The sequence below is a fragment of the Sander vitreus genome, chromosome 6 (assembly GCF_031162955.1).
Source record: "Sander vitreus isolate 19-12246 chromosome 6, sanVit1, whole genome shotgun sequence".
In the NCBI taxonomy this organism is placed as follows: domain Eukaryota; kingdom Metazoa; phylum Chordata; class Actinopteri; order Perciformes; family Percidae; genus Sander; species Sander vitreus.
Window position 1 is genome coordinate 14006394 of NC_135860.1, and position 17375 is coordinate 14023768.

Consider the following 17375-nt stretch of genomic DNA (forward strand, 5'->3'; position numbering starts at 1 on the left):
TTAAAAACTTTATTCATAGGTGAAATTGTCATTACTGTATATGGTTGAATTGCCAAAAACGATTGTACATACAGCAAACCCTTGGAAAGTGGTAGACTACTGGTTGTTTACTGGGTAGCCTACAGGTGATATTCATGAGTATTCTGTCATGTGCACTTACCAGCAATAGGTATTTGGAGGTTAGAGTACACAATGCACATTGAGCAGGAGGAACAGAGGGCCAGTTCAAAAGCTCATATTTGTCATGGGACCCCTCACCCTCCATAGACAATAGTCTAATTATGTTGTTACTCGCTACTACTGCTATAGGCTACTAAATAACCCTGTAACAACAAATAATAAACAATAATAATGTAATTTCTTTATTATTTTATATCATCGTTATTATTACTAATGTGAGTTTTTATTACATTCTTTTTATGTTTGTACTAAAACATTTATTTAAAATGTGTAGCCTATATATATATATATATATATATATATATATAAAGGTTTTGTTATATGCTATATAGATTTTGTTATTCCCACTGCATGAACTGGGAAAACATTGCTTGTAGTTTTGGATCAATAGCCTATTTAACTGATGCATGATAAACAGCTCTCACATTAACTTTTTAATAAGTGCTCAGCGTAGCCTGCCCTTCTTTCCTCTCCCACTAGAGTAAACTAAATCCCATATTACATTACAGCGGCACAACTTTTGAGCTGCTCCCCAAAATCCTACCAGCAGGCTACTTAGACAAGTCGTCGCCATTTTATTAAGCGTCTAAATAGCCCTCCCCAATCGCCTATTATGAACCGCAATGAGATCCTGTGCTGTGTTCGTCGTTTTATCTCCTCGTCTGGCCATGAAAATGGCCACGCAATTGCATTCCCGCACATCCACCAACCCATCTGCACTGTCACAGCATGTAACCCCGCACACACGCTGCCGCAGCAGCCCGTAACACGTTAACAGCTTGTATGAGCACAATCTGAGACATTATTACTGGCTGGGAGCGATGTAACTTTCTCCGAGAGAAGTGGGCAAAATAAGATCCAGTGTAACCAGTCCGCCACCTAGCTGCGGAGACGCGCCGACGAAGATCTGTCGACTGTATGATTATGAAAACACCCGCGCCAATGTTGTTGCACAGTAGGCTCCGCGCTCCGATGAGACTGAAACTCGGTTTTAGGTGATGTTTTAACCTCCGCTGGCCTTAGCTATGTAATCACAGCAACATCTAATGCACCAAAAAGCTCCCGATTGCTGTTGGTGCGAAGGGGAGAGCAGGACAGCAACACCTTAACCTCCTGCCTAAACGCAGTTGGCTCCGGGACGCGCTCTCGGGTAAGTAGCCTACGTAGCCTTATTACAGATTTTCATGGCAGTCTGTATTAATGTGTGCAGGCCTGTCATCATCAGCGAGCTCACTGTAGGTTACTGAGAATCTTGTGCATCCGCGTTGCGCTAATTTTATCCCTTGTTGCCGAGTATTTTTCGCTCTCTGTTCTTCGTGCATGCGATATTTCTTATTTCCATGTTGCTGACACCAGCAGAAGGGCTGGCAGAGGACAGATAGGAGAAAAAAAGGTGGCTCGGGGACTAAAGCCACATCACAAACACCACTAGCAAGTACATTTTGACGCTACGTAACCCCACTCCCATGTTGAGTTTTTATTGGTGTATGTTTTAGGACGCTTAAATGTGTTCTATATTTCATTATGGAGATAGGAGTGACGAAAACAACACGTGCATGTGTGTATGATTTGTAAGTGCGACAGCATCAGGCGGTTAGTGGTTTTCAGAGGTGCGCAAAGTCATTAGGGAGAAGGAAGCCCCTGTTGACGTCCACAGTAAACCAGGTTGCTCCAGTGCGGTAATAACACCCCCACTGCCCATACTGTATCTACAGTAGCAACATCAGTCAACCTACGCAGCTGCGACCTTGGTACACAATGTACGACAACACACTTGTAATAACTAGGATAAAGTGTGTGTGTGTGTGTGTGTGTGTGTGTGTGTGTGTGTGTGTGTGAGAGAGAGAGAGAGAGAGAAAGAGAGAGGGAGACTCACGTGAGAAACTTCCCTGCATATATAAAGTGGAGTGAGGCGTCATGGTTCAGTAAGATGCCATCACAGCAACCCTAATTTCCAGCAGCTCCTGTGCTCTGTGCTGTTGTCAGGCAGAGGATAATGGTGGTGTAGTTATTGATGATAACACCGTCATGGGATGGTGATGATGGCTGGAAATATGGTGGGCCATTATCATGATTTAATTGTCGCCTCAGCACTGCTGAGGAACCCACACTGACTGCAGTGTCAAGTCCACCCATCATCCTGTCACTGGAAATAGCTTCTGGTCTAATGTTGAAATAATTTTGAGTTATGTTTAAGAGGTATAGCTCTGAGAGTATAAAAAGCTATTAGTATGCACTTTGACTGATGTTGAATGGGCTTGCCCTTTAAAGTTTGAAAACCTGACACTTTTATTCTCTTCTTATAGTCTCTTAGTTTGCACAACTAGATTGTAACCCATATGACTCTAGCTTCTCCTTGTGTCTGTATCCTCTTCTTCATGCTGGTCAAGCCTCTGGAGTGGAGGTCATGATAAAAGCAGCTGCAGTTATTTAAGTGCACCACTGTCCATCTCTATGCTCTTTTATTTTTTGATTGTAAGGAGGATTGGCCTCGGAAATGCTTTCCAAAACTGTTACATAACAGCAGTTACTGGAACAGATGTTGATTTGAGCTCGGTATGATTCAAGGCAAGGGTTTGGGTGTGGAGGGACCAAGAGGCAGGAGAGATAGCCCCCTGAGCTCTTAAATGAAAACATTATCTGAGATGCTCTAGTTTAAGGGGGCAGTTCAGTGCGTTGAGAGACAGATGAGCTATTTCATAAGAGGCGTTCAGGAGAGGGCTGCAAGAAAGCTTGGCAGGGTGTGTTTTATTAGAAAATGGATGAGCATCTCCCTTAATGAGAGAGAGAGTATAATGAAGGAAGCATGACAGAAGATGCTGCTTCCCTTCGATATGTTAAAAACTGGGCTGAACGCAGTACGAGCGAGAGTGAAAGTTTTTTCTGGTAAGGAGAATGTTATTTTAGGGTGTGTTACTTGCTGTAATGTCACATTAAAAGTCAATTTACAATGGGGTCAATGAAAAGCTTACTTGACTTAGAGGAAGCAATGGGAGGAGGAGGAGGAATTTGCACTCCTTTCCAAAAATAAGTTTTACCCTTTCCTACGGATTTGTGTTACCACTACTGAAAGGGGAGGAGGGGAATGGTCGGGCCGTGAATGGAGGGATTTAAGTTGGAAAAGAGGAAAAGAACGAAGTGGAGGAGGAAATGTGGTTCTGATTAACATGGATACAGTGTATGAGTTGACCATTTTACTGTGTGGTCTACAGAGAGAGAGAGAGAGAGAGAGAGAGAGAGAGAGAGAGAGAGAGAGAGAGTGGGACTAATAGAGAATGCATGCAAAAGCTTTCTGCCAAACATGAAAAAGGGGAGTTTCGGAGAGAAAAGAAAGTACAGCAGAGGGAAGGGTGGGAGGAGAAGTGCTTGTGGGAGTAGCTGAGAACAGAAGGCGCAAAGACAGTGGGGAGAGGAGGGGAGAAGACTGGATCAAGTGTTTGAATTTGTTAGGAGCTGATTGATTGATATATTGATTTGTGGAGTGGAGGCAATGCAAGGATTAGAACATAAGTAAAAGTGTTGAGGTTTAGGGAGCATTTGCTGTCTTTCAGAGCTGCCGTTATTTACAGATTGTTAGAGAAAACCAGCTGAGGCCTTTTTTTTGAAGAATGTGAGTAGGTTTTTCTTCCAGTTAGTGCCGACATTCTGGGAATCGGTTGCGCTGATTGGCCCCCTGGGTTTTCTGTATGATGAGATCATCTCTGTGGACATAGACTTTAGCACCTCTCTACAGCTGCCTGCAGGAAGGGGACTTTCCCCTCAATTCCTGCACTGCTGCTACTCAGCATCTGAGCTCACTGAAATGACTAATCACTGGCCTCTCTATCTTTCTGTCTGTCTCTGCCTCAAACTTACTCCATTTCATTTCAAGCCTAAAGGACAACAGAGAGACCTTCCATCGCTGGATAAAGGAGCCCAACTGTACTTGGACTATTACAGGATATTCTTTTGGAAATCTCCTGACCTACACCTGCATTCTGCTCTTCGCTCTAACCAGGGTCATTTAAAAGTGTTATACTGGAAACCCCACAGCATCCTGCTTCTCCCCCCTGACTTCTCTGATGGACCAGAGAGTAAAAGGGGGAACCCCTCCGACCACAAACTCCACTCTGGACCCCACCTCTGCATCTGAAGACTCTGAAGTGGCAGAGAAAAAGAGGAGGGGCGAGGGGGAGAATGGAGATGTAGGGGAAAAGGATGAGGAGAAAAGAGGAGCAGGGAAAAAGAGAGAAGGAGACAAAGGGGCAGTACTGGAGTTGCTTATCGAGGGGCGCTGTGGAAGCGCAGGGCAGCAACAACTTCAGATCTCTGGCAGAGAGACCGGCTGTCCTGAGGGTAATGTACGACTCCGGATTGGACTCCAGGCCAAACGCACCAAGAAACCACCAAAGATCTTGGAGAGCTATGTCTGCAAGCCCACCATCAGGACCTATCAGAGACAAGCCAGGGGGGGACTGCTGAGGGGGGATGGAGAAAGAGGACAGCAGAACAAAACCAGCTCTACTCCAGAAGAGGCAACCAGAGATCAACGCTCAGGCTTGGATTCTTGCCAAACCACATCCAAACAAACTGCATCTGCCGCTTCACCACCACTTGCATCATTATCATTATCATCGGCATCATCATCTTCGTCATCGCAGCCACTGTCGTTATCATCAACATTTACCACAGCTTCCATCACAGCCTCAGTCCCTACCATAACCAGCCAAGGGACCAAATCTGCCAAACAGGTAAGTTAAGGATTAGGGTACACACACACACACACACACACACACACACACACACACACACACACACACACACACACACACACACACACACACACACACACACACACACACACACACAGATAAACATCATGTCAGCTGCCAATATTAAACCTGCTATTATTTTAAATTAACTTAAATGAAAAAAAGTGTTACAGTCACTGAAGGTGCACACACGTGTTGTAGCTCTGAGCCATTGTCTCAATACTGAAACCTAAGCAGCCCATTTAAATAAACAGCCCTATAAATAGGACAACAGCACGGCAACCACTTGGAGCTATTACAGACATTGGTCCATCAGTCCCTGCGACAATCATCCAAGGGGAAGCTTATTGCTTTAGCTGCACAAACGCCACTCAAGCTGCAGCTACCAAAATTACAGGACAAGTACAAAATGTCAAGCTTTCTCATCTGTATTAGTGGCAATTTATAGCTACCAATAGCATAGCTTTCTCTCTCTCTTTGTGTCTCTCCGTGGCTCTCTATATCTGTCCCTCTCTTCTATTTTTACATCCCCTCTTTTCTCTACCTGCTCTCATTTATCTTTCACTCCCCCTCTGTCCCTGTCCCACTCCCTTCCTCTCTGTTTCTCTGCCTTTGTAGTTCTCCTTTCTGTGTCAACCCCATTCCTGTTTCCATCACCTCACTCGCTCCTTCTCTTCAGTATGCCCTCTTTTTTCTCTGCCTGATTGAGTCATTTTGTCCTCACTCTCTTTTGTAATGGGCGGACAAAAACAAAAGCATTTCAGTTGTTGTCTCTTCCTCATTGTCGTTCGCTATTGACAACAGCAAACTAGTGGATGTCACAGCCATTATTGTCTATGACAGAGATTCCGTGTTTGCACTCCCCAGGTTCCTATCAAACTGGCCGATAAGACAGAGGTGAATTCAAATGGCTCATGTGAGAGAGTGAAGAAAGAGAAGCTTCCTACTGTCAATGGCCAGCCTGTCTCTGCAGGAAACAAACCCTGCTCGCCAACGACAGATCAGACAGCTTCAACTACTCCTCCCACCACATGCCTCCAAGTCCCATCTCAATCGGAAACCAGGAATAAAGGGAAGACCTCCAAGAAACATAATGGCTTGGTTAAGACAACAAAACAAAAAGGACTATTTAATGGGAAAGGCTCCTCCGACATCCTTGGCACTTCCACCTCATCGAAAAGCAAGACTGGAAAACACAGCAGTTCCTCCTCTGTTTCCTCCATGGACTCCTTGACAAGACCTCTAGCCTCCACCAGCTCCCATAAAGAACTCAGTCTGTCTAATAAGAGTAGGCCAGACTCTCCTTCCTCTTTTTCAGTCACCCCTAAACCACAATCCTCCCCCACTGTGGAGCTCTCCTCAGCCCAATCCCAAGATCAGGGAACCATTCTACAGCCCTCACTAGAGAAAAAGAGAGACAAAGAGAGGAAAGCAAAGAAAGAGAAACGGAAAGACAAAAAATCTAAGCGTGATAGATTGGAGGCTGAAAGAGCAAAGAGTGAGAGCAGAAAGGAGGAAGGCAAGAAGAAGAAAAAGGAGAAAGGGAAGGATGGGAAATCAAGGCATAGTAAAGAAAAGGATGAAAGACAAGTGAGTGATGATACATGGAGGGATGAGTTAAAGATTGAAAGAGGAAAGGCTGAGAAAAAGAGGGATAAGGTTAGCCCAGACAGACAAAGAACAGAGGATAATAAAAGTGGTGAACCAGTTGATAGTGGTAAACTAAATAAAACCTGTAAAGTACTGAATTCAGGCCGACCAGATGAGATAGACAAGATGGATGACAGTTGCAAGCCAGTTGAAGAAGCTGAGCCAGCAACAGCAACAGGTGACACCAGTAAATCAAAAGAACAAGATGTCTCAAGACATTCAACTGTGCCTCCAAGCCACTCCTCTTCTTCCGCTCCTCCCTCTTTGCCCACTCCCTCTGCCCGTGCCCCTGTTTCTCCCCCTTCTTCCCCCCAAGAGCAGGACAGCCGTCCGCTCAAGAAACGTAAAGCCAGACGGCCCAGCTGGACCAAGCTGGTGCACCGGGCTCAGAGGGTGGAAAATCAGGAAGCCCCTTCAGATTTCCAACATAATCCTCTACTAAGTTTCTCCCAGAACCCCAAGACGTCCCTTCCTGCCAAGGCCACTATTCAGCAGGCTGATGAGTCACACCCATCTCCCTCTAGCTCCTTTACCAGCAGCTCCTACACTCTCTCTTCTGCAACCACACCTACATCCCCAAAGCAGAGTCACCCCACATTAGACCATACCCCCCCTGTTTCCAGATGCCCCATAACCCCTGCCAGAAAAAGGGGCCGCCCCAAATCCCACAGCTCTAGCTTAGATGAACCTCCCCCTAAACTTTCACCAAATGCTATCCCAACTGAGGTGCCTCTTCTGGGGTGTGACGGAGTTCAGAAAGCCCCTGTGCTGGAGCCAAGTCCAAAACTGCAGTGTACCACTCAGTCTAAATCCAGCCCCAAGAAGCGTGGCCGTCCTCCCAAACAACCCCTCCCTGAGGACCAGAGTGGAGATGCACTGAATCGTACATATTTTCCTCCTCCTGAAAAGGGGAACAGGCAGCTAAAGATCAGGAGGCTAATTAATGAGATGAAGAAAAGAAAAAAGAGGAGACTTCACAAGGTAATGCTGTCTGGGTATGTAGGGAAGGAGGGAAGGGGAGGCCAGGCAGCAGATGGTGAGACCTCTCTGAGAATGTGTAAATCGATAGAGGCTACAACAGTACACACACTCTCAGCCCTGTCCTCCTCTTTTGGGAGTAAGCTGGGCCCTCAGATCAATGTGAGCAAGAGAGGGACCATCTACATGGGCAAGAGACGAGGACGCAAGCCTAAAGCCCAAACAGCTAACCTAAATTCCAACTCTAAGAATGCCACTCAGTCGTCCCTGTTCACCAATCCCTCTGAAACATCTCTCTTCTCGTCTAACCAACCCCAGCCTCCTCCCTCTCACCCATTTCCCTCGCCATCCCTTACCCACTCCAGTGGGGCCCAGAGCCCTTATAGTGAAGGCAGCCTCACAGAACCAACATCCTCCCTACTTTTTTCTCACCCCTTCTCCCTCCCCTCCCCATCATCCTCCTGCACCTCCCCACGTCCTCCCTCCTCCTCATCCCTCTCTCCTTTTGTGAAGAAGAGTTGTCCATGTCAGGGAAGGCATCACTTCCCCTTTCACCAGTCTTCATGTAAGCTATCCTGTCCCACCCCTCCACTGCATCACGCTCCTGGCTCTCCCGGCCACCGGAAAGAGGCCACCCCCTCTCCCAGGAGTGAGTCCCACAGTGAGGAGACGCTGCCTAGTGATAGTGGGATTGGAACGGATAACAACAGTGTTTCTGAGCGAGCGGAGATGAGGGGAGTTCGAGGCATGCTCAGGTTGGGTCAGGGGTCAGGAGTTATTCTGGGGGGTCAAAGGCACCCCTCCTCTCTTGTGGACCGTCTCTCTCCTGTCTCTTCACCCCTCTCTCTCATGCCCAGACACACAAACCAAATCACCAACTCAACTACTGTGGAGCGGCACAGAGACAGACACAGGCACAGGCGAAGGGATTACGACCGTTCCTCCTCCTGTACTTGCTTGTGTCCATGTCCCTGCCCAGGACACAACAAGTGCACTCATTCGGACTATTACTCTTGCCTTGGGCAAAATGCACTGAAGAGACAGAAAAATAAACATAAGAAGAAGCAGCTGCACATGCAGGATCCAGAGTTTCTGGCTGAACTAGAAGATCTGGTCGGTCAGTTCAGCGAGGTCCATATTGGACGCCGAAGTTGGGCGAGGACAGGACTGGGACAGGGCTTTGATGGGAGTGGGAATGCTGCTGGAGGAAGGCGTCATCACTCCTCCTCCCATTCTCTCCGCTCCAACATCTTCAGGATCAATCTAAATGGCTTCTACTCGCCTCACCCTTCATCTTACTCTGCTAATCCCTCCTTCTCCCCCCAGCCTTTCTACTCCTGTCAGCCTGTGCATTGCAACAGGAAGCCAGACCGCAGGCAATGTGGTTGTCCATCAAAGTTTCAGGAGACCATCGAAAATATGGGATTTTACAGCAGCTATTCTCCAGCCACGACACTTTACCACCACCTCCCCAGCTCCTACCCGCTTCCCTCTCCACACCAGTACGCCCCCCATCAGCCCCATCATGCCCACTTCCTTCTCAACCCGGCCAGATTCCACAGGCGGAGGAGCAGGTTGCTGAGGGAGGGAGCTTTAGGAGGAGAGGTTGAGGGAGATCTAGAAGGAGGCAGTGGAGGAGGCCCACACCTTAGCTCAGGGTTCACATCCAGCTTCTCCTGTGGCTGTGGGAGGAGCGAACACAAACACAAACATAAACACCATCACAGACACTGCGAACGAGACATGGATGAAGAGGAGGAGTTACACGAGGATGAGGAGGAAGATGGAATGGAGAGAGAGAGGTTGGCCAGTTCAAAGTCAAGGTCAGGGTTCATTTTGGGGCAAGGAGAAAAAGGAAGGAAAGGGGCAAGAGCAATGAGGAGTATGCTGTCTAAAGAATCGCCTTGGTTATGTGAGAACGGAAATGATTCCTTCTCCTCAGCTGCTGCTGCCACGTCATCATCAGCATCTTCATCAGAGAGGTACAAACACACATCTCTCACCTCACTGGGACTGGGTTCCTCTCACCTGTCTTCATTTGGAGGAAGTTGGGGCGGCATAGGCAAAAGCTGGACAAAATTCGGGGGCCTGGGAGGGACAGGATTTGGAAATTTAACTCCCATCTGGAGAGGCTTCACTGGGGAGCAACATACAGGCAGACTGATCGCATCAGAGGGAGAGGACGAAGACGGTGAGGACGAGTCACCCCTGTACAGGACGTCCCCGTCCCCAACACACACCAACCTGTTCACATCCGCTACCATGGCAACAGGAGAAAGGGGTCTGAGGGCCGGATTGGCTGGTAGGAATACAGGAAGTGGAGACAGGTCATGGAGGAGAGATGAGCCAGCATGGACAGAGAGGAGAGAATCAGGTGAGGATGCATGAATGGTTTGAATGTGTGAATAAATAGAGTGCTGGCATGCCTGTGTTTCTATCTGATGGCTCAGTATGAGGTCATGTTAGCATTAGTGCTAAAGTTGGTGCAAATACTTATATACTGCTATGCTAGTATTTATCTGGCTGGAAATTGTGCTGATAAATGATACAAATGTCTCAGTTGTTAACATTGCTTCTTGAGTTGTTTTTTCATTTCATAGGCAGAAAAATAAATGAATAAATACAGTTATATGGAGAATCTAACATCAACTGTGCTTATCATTGAAATACACCAACAGCACCCAAATCATGACAGCCAGCTGAGTAAATAGATTTTATGCCAAGAGGCTATTTTCATTTGCACAGTATGACAGATATATTATATATTTGCACAATGTGGAGATGAAATTGTGGCAGCAATAGTTTGCCCAATATAGTGACAGCATTGCTTTTTCTCAGGTGTTGTTGAGCCACACATCAAAGCCTGGAGGGTGTATGAGAGGAAATCAGACTCCGTTCTTTTTATAGACAATTTTAGACACACACACACACACACACACACACACACCACACACACACACACACACACACACACACACACACACACACACATACAGCAGACGCAACCACTCAGCAACCACTCTGTTGAAAAAGTGTTGGAGCAGGAAGGCAGCATCTTGATGGGAATCTTCCAGAAAATCTTTGAAATCTTCCCTGCCTGCAGCAAACCGCACACTTTTGCAGCCTGGGACTACCCACTGAAGACAGTCATTAGTTAACCACCAGATTGGCTATTTAAAGCCTACTTCTTACTGCTGGCCAGCAGGGCCTATTTGACTTGGAAAAATCCAATAAGGAAAGAGTGGTCACTCTTGTCAGGGACTGTGGAAAATGTAACAAAAAGATAGATGACCTCAGGAGTGATTGATGAAGGAATAGCACGGAGGTCAGAATGGGGGCAAAAACTGCTTGTGAGGGGAAAATGTTGTTTTTTCAAAGAAGTGGAATACATTTGACATCAGTTCATCATCTAACTAAAAACTGCTGTCTTCTAATCCTTTTGTGATTGTATTCCACATTGACTGAATGTGCAAAAACAATTTGTCTGCAAGAGTGCATACGTGTGCATGTTCATATTAGAAAGCATGCATTCTGCACAGTGTTTATTCTTGTGTTTTTTTTGCTGTGAATGTGTGTACATAAATCACTTCTTAATGCATTTCCAAGAAGTGAACTGGTCAGAGGAAATGTTGTGACTCACATAATCTGTGTCCCATCCGCATGATTCAGCCTAGACTGGCCTCACCTCACACCTCCTGCTGGCTCAATCACTGAACCACATCTGTCTGATTTCCTCTCCGACACACCCTCCCTCCCTCTTTCCATTTCAATGACTGCAGGTTTACAAGGTGACTCAAGAAGCCGGGGGCAGCAGAAAAGTGTGCCAACGCCAGACGGTATGGCAGGGAAAAACAAAAGAAGGCCAGGACGGCCCAGAAAGCACCCACTGCCCTCCACCGTATCCTCCCCCATGTACTCATCTGCAGCTCCCTCCATGTCATCACCTGACCTCTTGCCAGGACACAACAGAGATGGGAGAGAAGTGGGAGGGAGAAAAGAAGAAAGAGGGCCAGAGAGAGATAGACGGGGCGACATGGTGCAGCAGGTGACAGAGTTGGAGCTGCAGGCCAGGAGAAAGAGAGGACGGAAGAGAAAACATGGTGACTCTCTTTGTCATCAGAGGTAAACACTCACAACTGTATTATAGTACCGGAGCTGGTTGACTTGAAAATTCAATACAACCACTCACTACTGCTATATTAACCCACTGTTTTCAGCACTGTGTGCTAAACCAGTGCCTTTTCTCTCTTTCTCTTTTTCCTCTCTATCATTCTATCTCTCTCTCTTCATGCTTTCCTTTTAGTGTCGCTGAGGATAAACCCGAGTGTGACACCCCCCCCGAATGTTTTAGCCAATCAGATGTCGTGCAGGCTCCATCTCTTCCAGTAACCATCCAAAGAGACGAGAGAGCAGACGGGCCTCCCAGGAAGAAGTTTCTGAGAGCGGGTCTTTACTCTGATGATTACAAAACTACAGAGTGAGTTGGCTGAATTCATAAACAAACTATTATAACAAAAAAACATTTTTATCAGGTTTTTTGTTTATGTATTTAATTTGTCTCTTTCCTAGCCCGCCCTCCCAAGCCCAGCAGTTGTGCAGAGAGAATATGGAATACACACCGGGGGAGAATGGATATAGCCTTTTACCTGCTCCCATACATGTCGGTGAGTACTTAAGAAAATGCAAACACTACTGTAGTTTGTCGTAGGTGTGATAGCTCACCCAAACTGCCTTTGTTTCCTCCAGGGAAGTACCTTAGGCTGAAGCGGATTAATTTCCAGTTACCTTACGATGTTATGTGGCTGTGGCAGAACAATCAGGTACAGTAGAGCCCCATAACACAGAATCAGGGAGTTAGACGGTCAAGCTGAAGCATCATTGGAGATTGTTACAAGGAGATTTGTGGAGTGTCATGAATCTACATGATGTAATTCTCATTTTGTGTTGTCACAGCTTCAAAGGCAGCCTGCTGTCCCCCTGAAGAGGAAGCGCCGTTACTGTGAGTTGGCAGTGTTGGATGTGTTAACTTCAGGTTTAGTTGATGGATCAGATTAATGCTGTCATACAGAGTCTTAATCTGTTTCTTTCTGTGTCACTCAGGCCGGCTGAAGGAGAGGACTGTATCCTCTCAACAAACAGCGGTGAGTTCATGTGCCTTCAGGTTGTTTCATTCCTGTGAAGAATGCAGCTTTAATAAGTGTAAAAACGTACACGTGTCCCTCCTTCTCAGGAGGAGAGCTCTAGCTTTACCAGCTTGTTTCCTCACCTCGTCATGGAGCCTTTAACCAGCAGTGAGAGGTATGGAAAGAAATCAGTGATTTGCATGTCTAGATAAACTACTTGATGCGTTGTTACTGATCTAATGTCAGGGAGCTAATGTTTCTCCCTGTTTGCTGTGCCAGGAGCTTTGTGGTGAAACACCACGTGTTCCTCGTGAGGAACTGGGAGCTTGTGAGAGACAGACAGATCCGACTGAGGATAGAGAAGGAGAGGGAGAGAGACGCAGAGGGAGAGGACAGCGACTCACAACGTTTGTCCTGTGATGGAGCCAATGGGGACGACAGCCACATCAAGTCAGGTCCATGAAGCAAGTGTGTGTGTTAGTTTTTGTTTCTGTAGGTGTTTGTGTATGCATACGTGTATGTGGTTGAACTCTATACATTTTCATTTCAACATCTGTATAGATTTCTTCTGGTGTCCTGTGTTGTCTTTTACTTTATGTGTGCGTGTGTGTGCTCTGCTTACAGCCTGTCGTCCTCATATTTGGCTTGTCTCTCCATATCATACTCAGCAGCTCAAAGTGGTTTTCCAACCACAGAATTTCAGCCTGCAGAAATGTTCCCCCGTTTCTGTCATCCACCGCTGGTGTCCAAGAACCCAGCAGACATCAACTTTCCCCATTAGCAGTAAAACCACACCGTTTCCATCAAATACTCCCTGACTGATTGCAGACAGGAATCAAGGGGAAATAAGCATAATTACAGATATATCTGTAAAATAAATGATGTCATTCTCTCCTGCAACACCTTCACTTACATACAGAATACTGTTTGACCTCTGACCCTCAGATCAGCAAGTGGGGGTGGAGGTGACGGTTATCAGCAGTGACCCCCACCATCAGAGTCAGGATACCTCTAGCTCGCTCACCGCCAGCCTCTGTGTGAGTGAAGCACTACCCACTTACAAAAAAAAATCTTTTAAGAATGCAGATTTTCATAAGGATAAAAAAAAAAAAATCTGCTTTTGCAATTAGTTGTGCATACTTGTTCACCACAGCCTACCAAAACCAAGAACAGAGAAGAGGAAGAGGGAGGGGAAGAAAAACGAGGGGAAGAAGAGGTCTGCAGCAGAGAACAGAGGAGGAAACGGCTGAATGATTTACTTTTGACCCTGCAGCAGTCATAAGCTAAGAGAGAGAGGTAAGTAGAGCATCACATATAGAAACAGGAGGGACTCGGAGAGGTATATGCATTGTCTTGTTGATAGTATCTTGCCTTTACGTAGGTGGGACCACTCTGAGAAAGGGACCAGGCCCACCACTGGACAGATGGACAGGAACTGATGTCACAACACTGCTATTAACAGTAGTAGTGCTACGGAGAACAAGCGAGAAAAAAGGAGAAGAGAGATGGAAAATTATAGAGGCTGAAAAATGCAAGAAAGACAACTCACACACAGATGAGTGTTGTGAACCTAGCGCTCTGAAGGGCATCACACCAAGGATGAAACCATGGCAACACATTTTGTCCAAGCGGCGAGGGATGAGAGAAACTGAGATAGACTGTCCCGGATGAAAGAAAGAAAGAAACAGACCAGCTGATATGAATTTGCACTAGTGCTGGATGATCAAGCACACTAAAGACTGTATGTACGTATGCTAAGTGGACACACTATAAACAACACACACACACACACACACACACACACACACACACACACGCACGCACGCACGCACGCACACACACACACATACACCTTGATTGCTCTTACTTCGGCACCTTAAGCAAACTAGGAAAGACAGACATTGTTGGGAGACTGAAAGTGGACATATACAGTATGGTCCTCAGCATTTCGGCTCTGAAGTCCCCAAGAGACGAGGAGCTCAGGAGCTGCCCGGGGGAACAAAAATGTATCCTGGGCCCTAAGTAGGTCAGAATTGAACCCTAATTTACTCGTTAAGCTTCAAAGTCACATTGCACCTTTGGGAAATGACACAAGGAGAAGTGAACCAGTTGAAAGCTGTTGAGACAGTGGTTGGGTTTTTCTTCACTTTACCAAGACAGTGCCTGCTATGTACCAGTGAATAGGCAGGGGAGGGGGTGGGCTTGGTGATAGGAATTTTGGCATCGCTGCAAGAGAATTTCTAATGAGGTTTAAGAAAGAAGTTATTTTTGAAAAAAAAGACAGCTTGGGCAATGTCTGCAAACAAGATGGGCAAAATATATTCATGATAGGAATGTTTATTGTTGACTATTTTCAGTATTGCTTCCTGGGGAAGGGAAAGAGAGGGGTTAATGGTGTTTTGTTTACTTCAGACTGCCTTTGAGAATGTTTTTGCTTCAGAGCATTGACAATCAGAATGTCCTGGGGGGGGGGGATCTAAAGTTGATTTGCCCCAAATGCTCTGTAGAAGTGCCATGTTGTCTTGTGTACGTACCTAAGCGAACTCATGCAGTCTTTAAAAGCAATATCTCCTCTGATAAGGACTATATATGGACTTCCTTTGTTAGTTTTTTTTTTAGTTGTGAATATTTGAGGATTGGAGGTAATTTTTGTGTACAGTTGCATAGTAGATTGTTCTCATTTTAGGAGCATTTGGTTAATCCACTTAGTAGAAATAACTATAGGCGTTTAGTTTCATGTGAATGTACGTAGAGAGAGACCTGTTTTCCTCTTATCAGCAGTAGCGTGTAAAATGAGTATTATACATTACAATACTATTGGGATAATACATACAACTTAATAATCAAATCTTTCATTTTACTAACATGTTTTAAACAGATTATACAGCTGACCAATATATCAAGTCATTTGTTCTTAAAATTGACTATGATTGAGTTTTTTGTAGAATTACATAATTACAAACTTTTTTTTAGCTGAGTGTTTTTTTTTTTTTTTTTTATTGGTCAGACAATCAGTGACAGTGAATTAGTTTTTCCAGTGTTACATTTCTGCTCTCTCTCAGTAGTGTGGCTTTTAATAACAAGCCAAGAAAGTGCAATTTCTTTGACTGTTTACATACTGTATGTATATTTTTCCTCTTTCCTTTTTAACTAAGAGCACTACATTATTGCCAGTGGATGATTAACTTTATAGCAAAGGTCCACATAAAGAGTTATTTATGTAGTTTGCATGACATGTAACCTTTGCCTGTTGCCTCTGATAATGTGCATCTGAAAAAACAAAACGTCAAAAACAGTTATAAATCAATGCCATAGAATGTCAGCTCAGACTTTTTTGCCTCTATAACCATAATAATAAAAGCATTTTATGTCTACTAGTACTAAACCCTACAGCCTCTTGGTGTATCAGTTATAAGGCCTTCTTCTTGCTGTGTGTGTAAATGTGTGTGTGTGTGTGTGTGTGTGTGTGTGTGTGTGTGTGTGCGTTTTGGGAGGTTACTGCAGTGATTTTAATCAGCTTGAGCTAACAACAGTGCTATCTAGTGGTGTTGTAATGTATATCTCGTGCTGTGTTGTCCTCCATAATGACCTACAATGGAGGACGCTATCAAAGGAACACGGTAACAAGATGGGGGAGGGCTGCAGCTCACTCCGGGGATTTATTCTCCTTTTTCTGCCCTTCACAACATCCGGGGGCATCCTGGGATCTTTTGATCTGAACAAAGAAGTGATAAAATAATAACAACACACTATGTCCCTTTTTAAGTTCGTGAAGGCAATTTCTAAGTATTTTACAGTCTTCACTTCCTTTGCAATCTGACACATGCAGGTAGTTTCCTGTCGCACTTCAGATAGCAACAAATGCAGGACATGCACTTTGTTTTCTGAGTGAGGTATCACCTACATTTTTTCATGAGGCTTAACATGTAAACTGATTAATGAGGCTTTTAACATGAATTCAAGTTCTAAAATATGAATCAAACAGCTGCCCATGTTTGGTTTATACTGATCATTTTATTTGGTGTATTTACAAACAAGCACATGCAGGAGGTGGGCAATGACTGACACTAGAGGGGCACTGAACTATATTCAATAGTAGGACACAGGGATGTCTACAGGCTACATGACACCAGAGAGAGAAAGAGGAGAGGGAGGTACAGATCTCATTGGTACACTTACACACACACACACACACACACACACACACACACATAAGTGAAAGTGCAGGATGTGCAGACACACCGATGTGCTCACACTCATCTCTGCTTCCACTGACACATACACTGCCATGTACACACGCGCACACACGCACACACACACACACACACACACACACACACACACACAGAGAACCCAGATAGATAGAGAGACACTCGATGGGTCACATAGAGCTTTTCCTTTCAGAAACCTCAAAATCAATAAATAGTAGACATCCAATAAATTAACAGCTTTCAAACAAATGCATTTAGACCAGAATATCACAACTAAACTAAACAAAGTGTCTGGTGTTTTATCTTTATCTATACATTATTTCTTGTAAACACTTACAGGTATTATCCATTTGATGGTATTTTATTGTGATCATAAGTTGGTTCAACTTAATGCTACTGGACAGTTGCCATAGTGACAGAACTGAGCTTTCCCTGATTGATAATAGCAATGAAACATTCCTGCTGAATTAAATGGAGGTCCT

The 17375-nt window shown here is 45.2% G+C and overlaps 1 protein-coding gene across 5 annotated transcripts; it reads left to right on the forward strand.

Annotated features, from left to right (window-relative positions):
- The first annotated feature begins 968 nt into the window (after nucleotides 1-968).
- On the forward strand, nucleotides 969-16059 carry LOC144519603 (uncharacterized). Of its 5 annotated transcripts, none has more exons than XM_078252854.1 (14): nucleotides 975-1330; nucleotides 4052-4910; nucleotides 5799-9933; nucleotides 11339-11681; nucleotides 11863-12036; nucleotides 12129-12223; nucleotides 12306-12379; nucleotides 12513-12558; nucleotides 12660-12700; nucleotides 12790-12857; nucleotides 12962-13137; nucleotides 13628-13719; nucleotides 13836-13978; nucleotides 14046-16059. In XM_078252854.1, the coding sequence occupies exons 2-13, from the start codon at nucleotides 4242-4244 to the stop codon at nucleotides 13962-13964; spliced, it is 6042 nt and encodes a 2013-aa protein (XP_078108980.1). In that variant the 5' UTR covers nucleotides 975-1330; nucleotides 4052-4241; the 3' UTR covers nucleotides 13965-13978; nucleotides 14046-16059. The 5 variants fall into 5 exon arrangements, with proteins under 5 accessions (XP_078108984.1, XP_078108983.1, XP_078108981.1 ...); XM_078252853.1 differs by having other exon boundaries at nucleotides 976-1330; nucleotides 14064-16059; XM_078252857.1 differs by lacking the exons at nucleotides 13836-13978; nucleotides 14046-16059 and having other exon boundaries at nucleotides 974-1330; nucleotides 12962-13146.
- The last annotated feature ends 1316 nt before the right edge of the window (nucleotides 16060-17375 follow it).

Excerpts from the sequence above, each read along its gene's own strand:
- LOC144519603 (XM_078252854.1), top strand. The coding sequence starts at position 4,242 with ATGGACCAGAGAGTAAAAGGGGGAACCCCTCCGACCACAAACTCCACT. Across the intron at positions 4,911-5,798 it reads GGACCAAATCTGCCAAACAG|GTTCCTATCAAACTGGCCGA; the intron begins GTAAGTTAAGGA and ends TGCACTCCCCAG. Across the intron at positions 12,559-12,659 it reads GAAGAGGAAGCGCCGTTACT|GCCGGCTGAAGGAGAGGACT; the intron begins GTGAGTTGGCAG and ends TGTGTCACTCAG.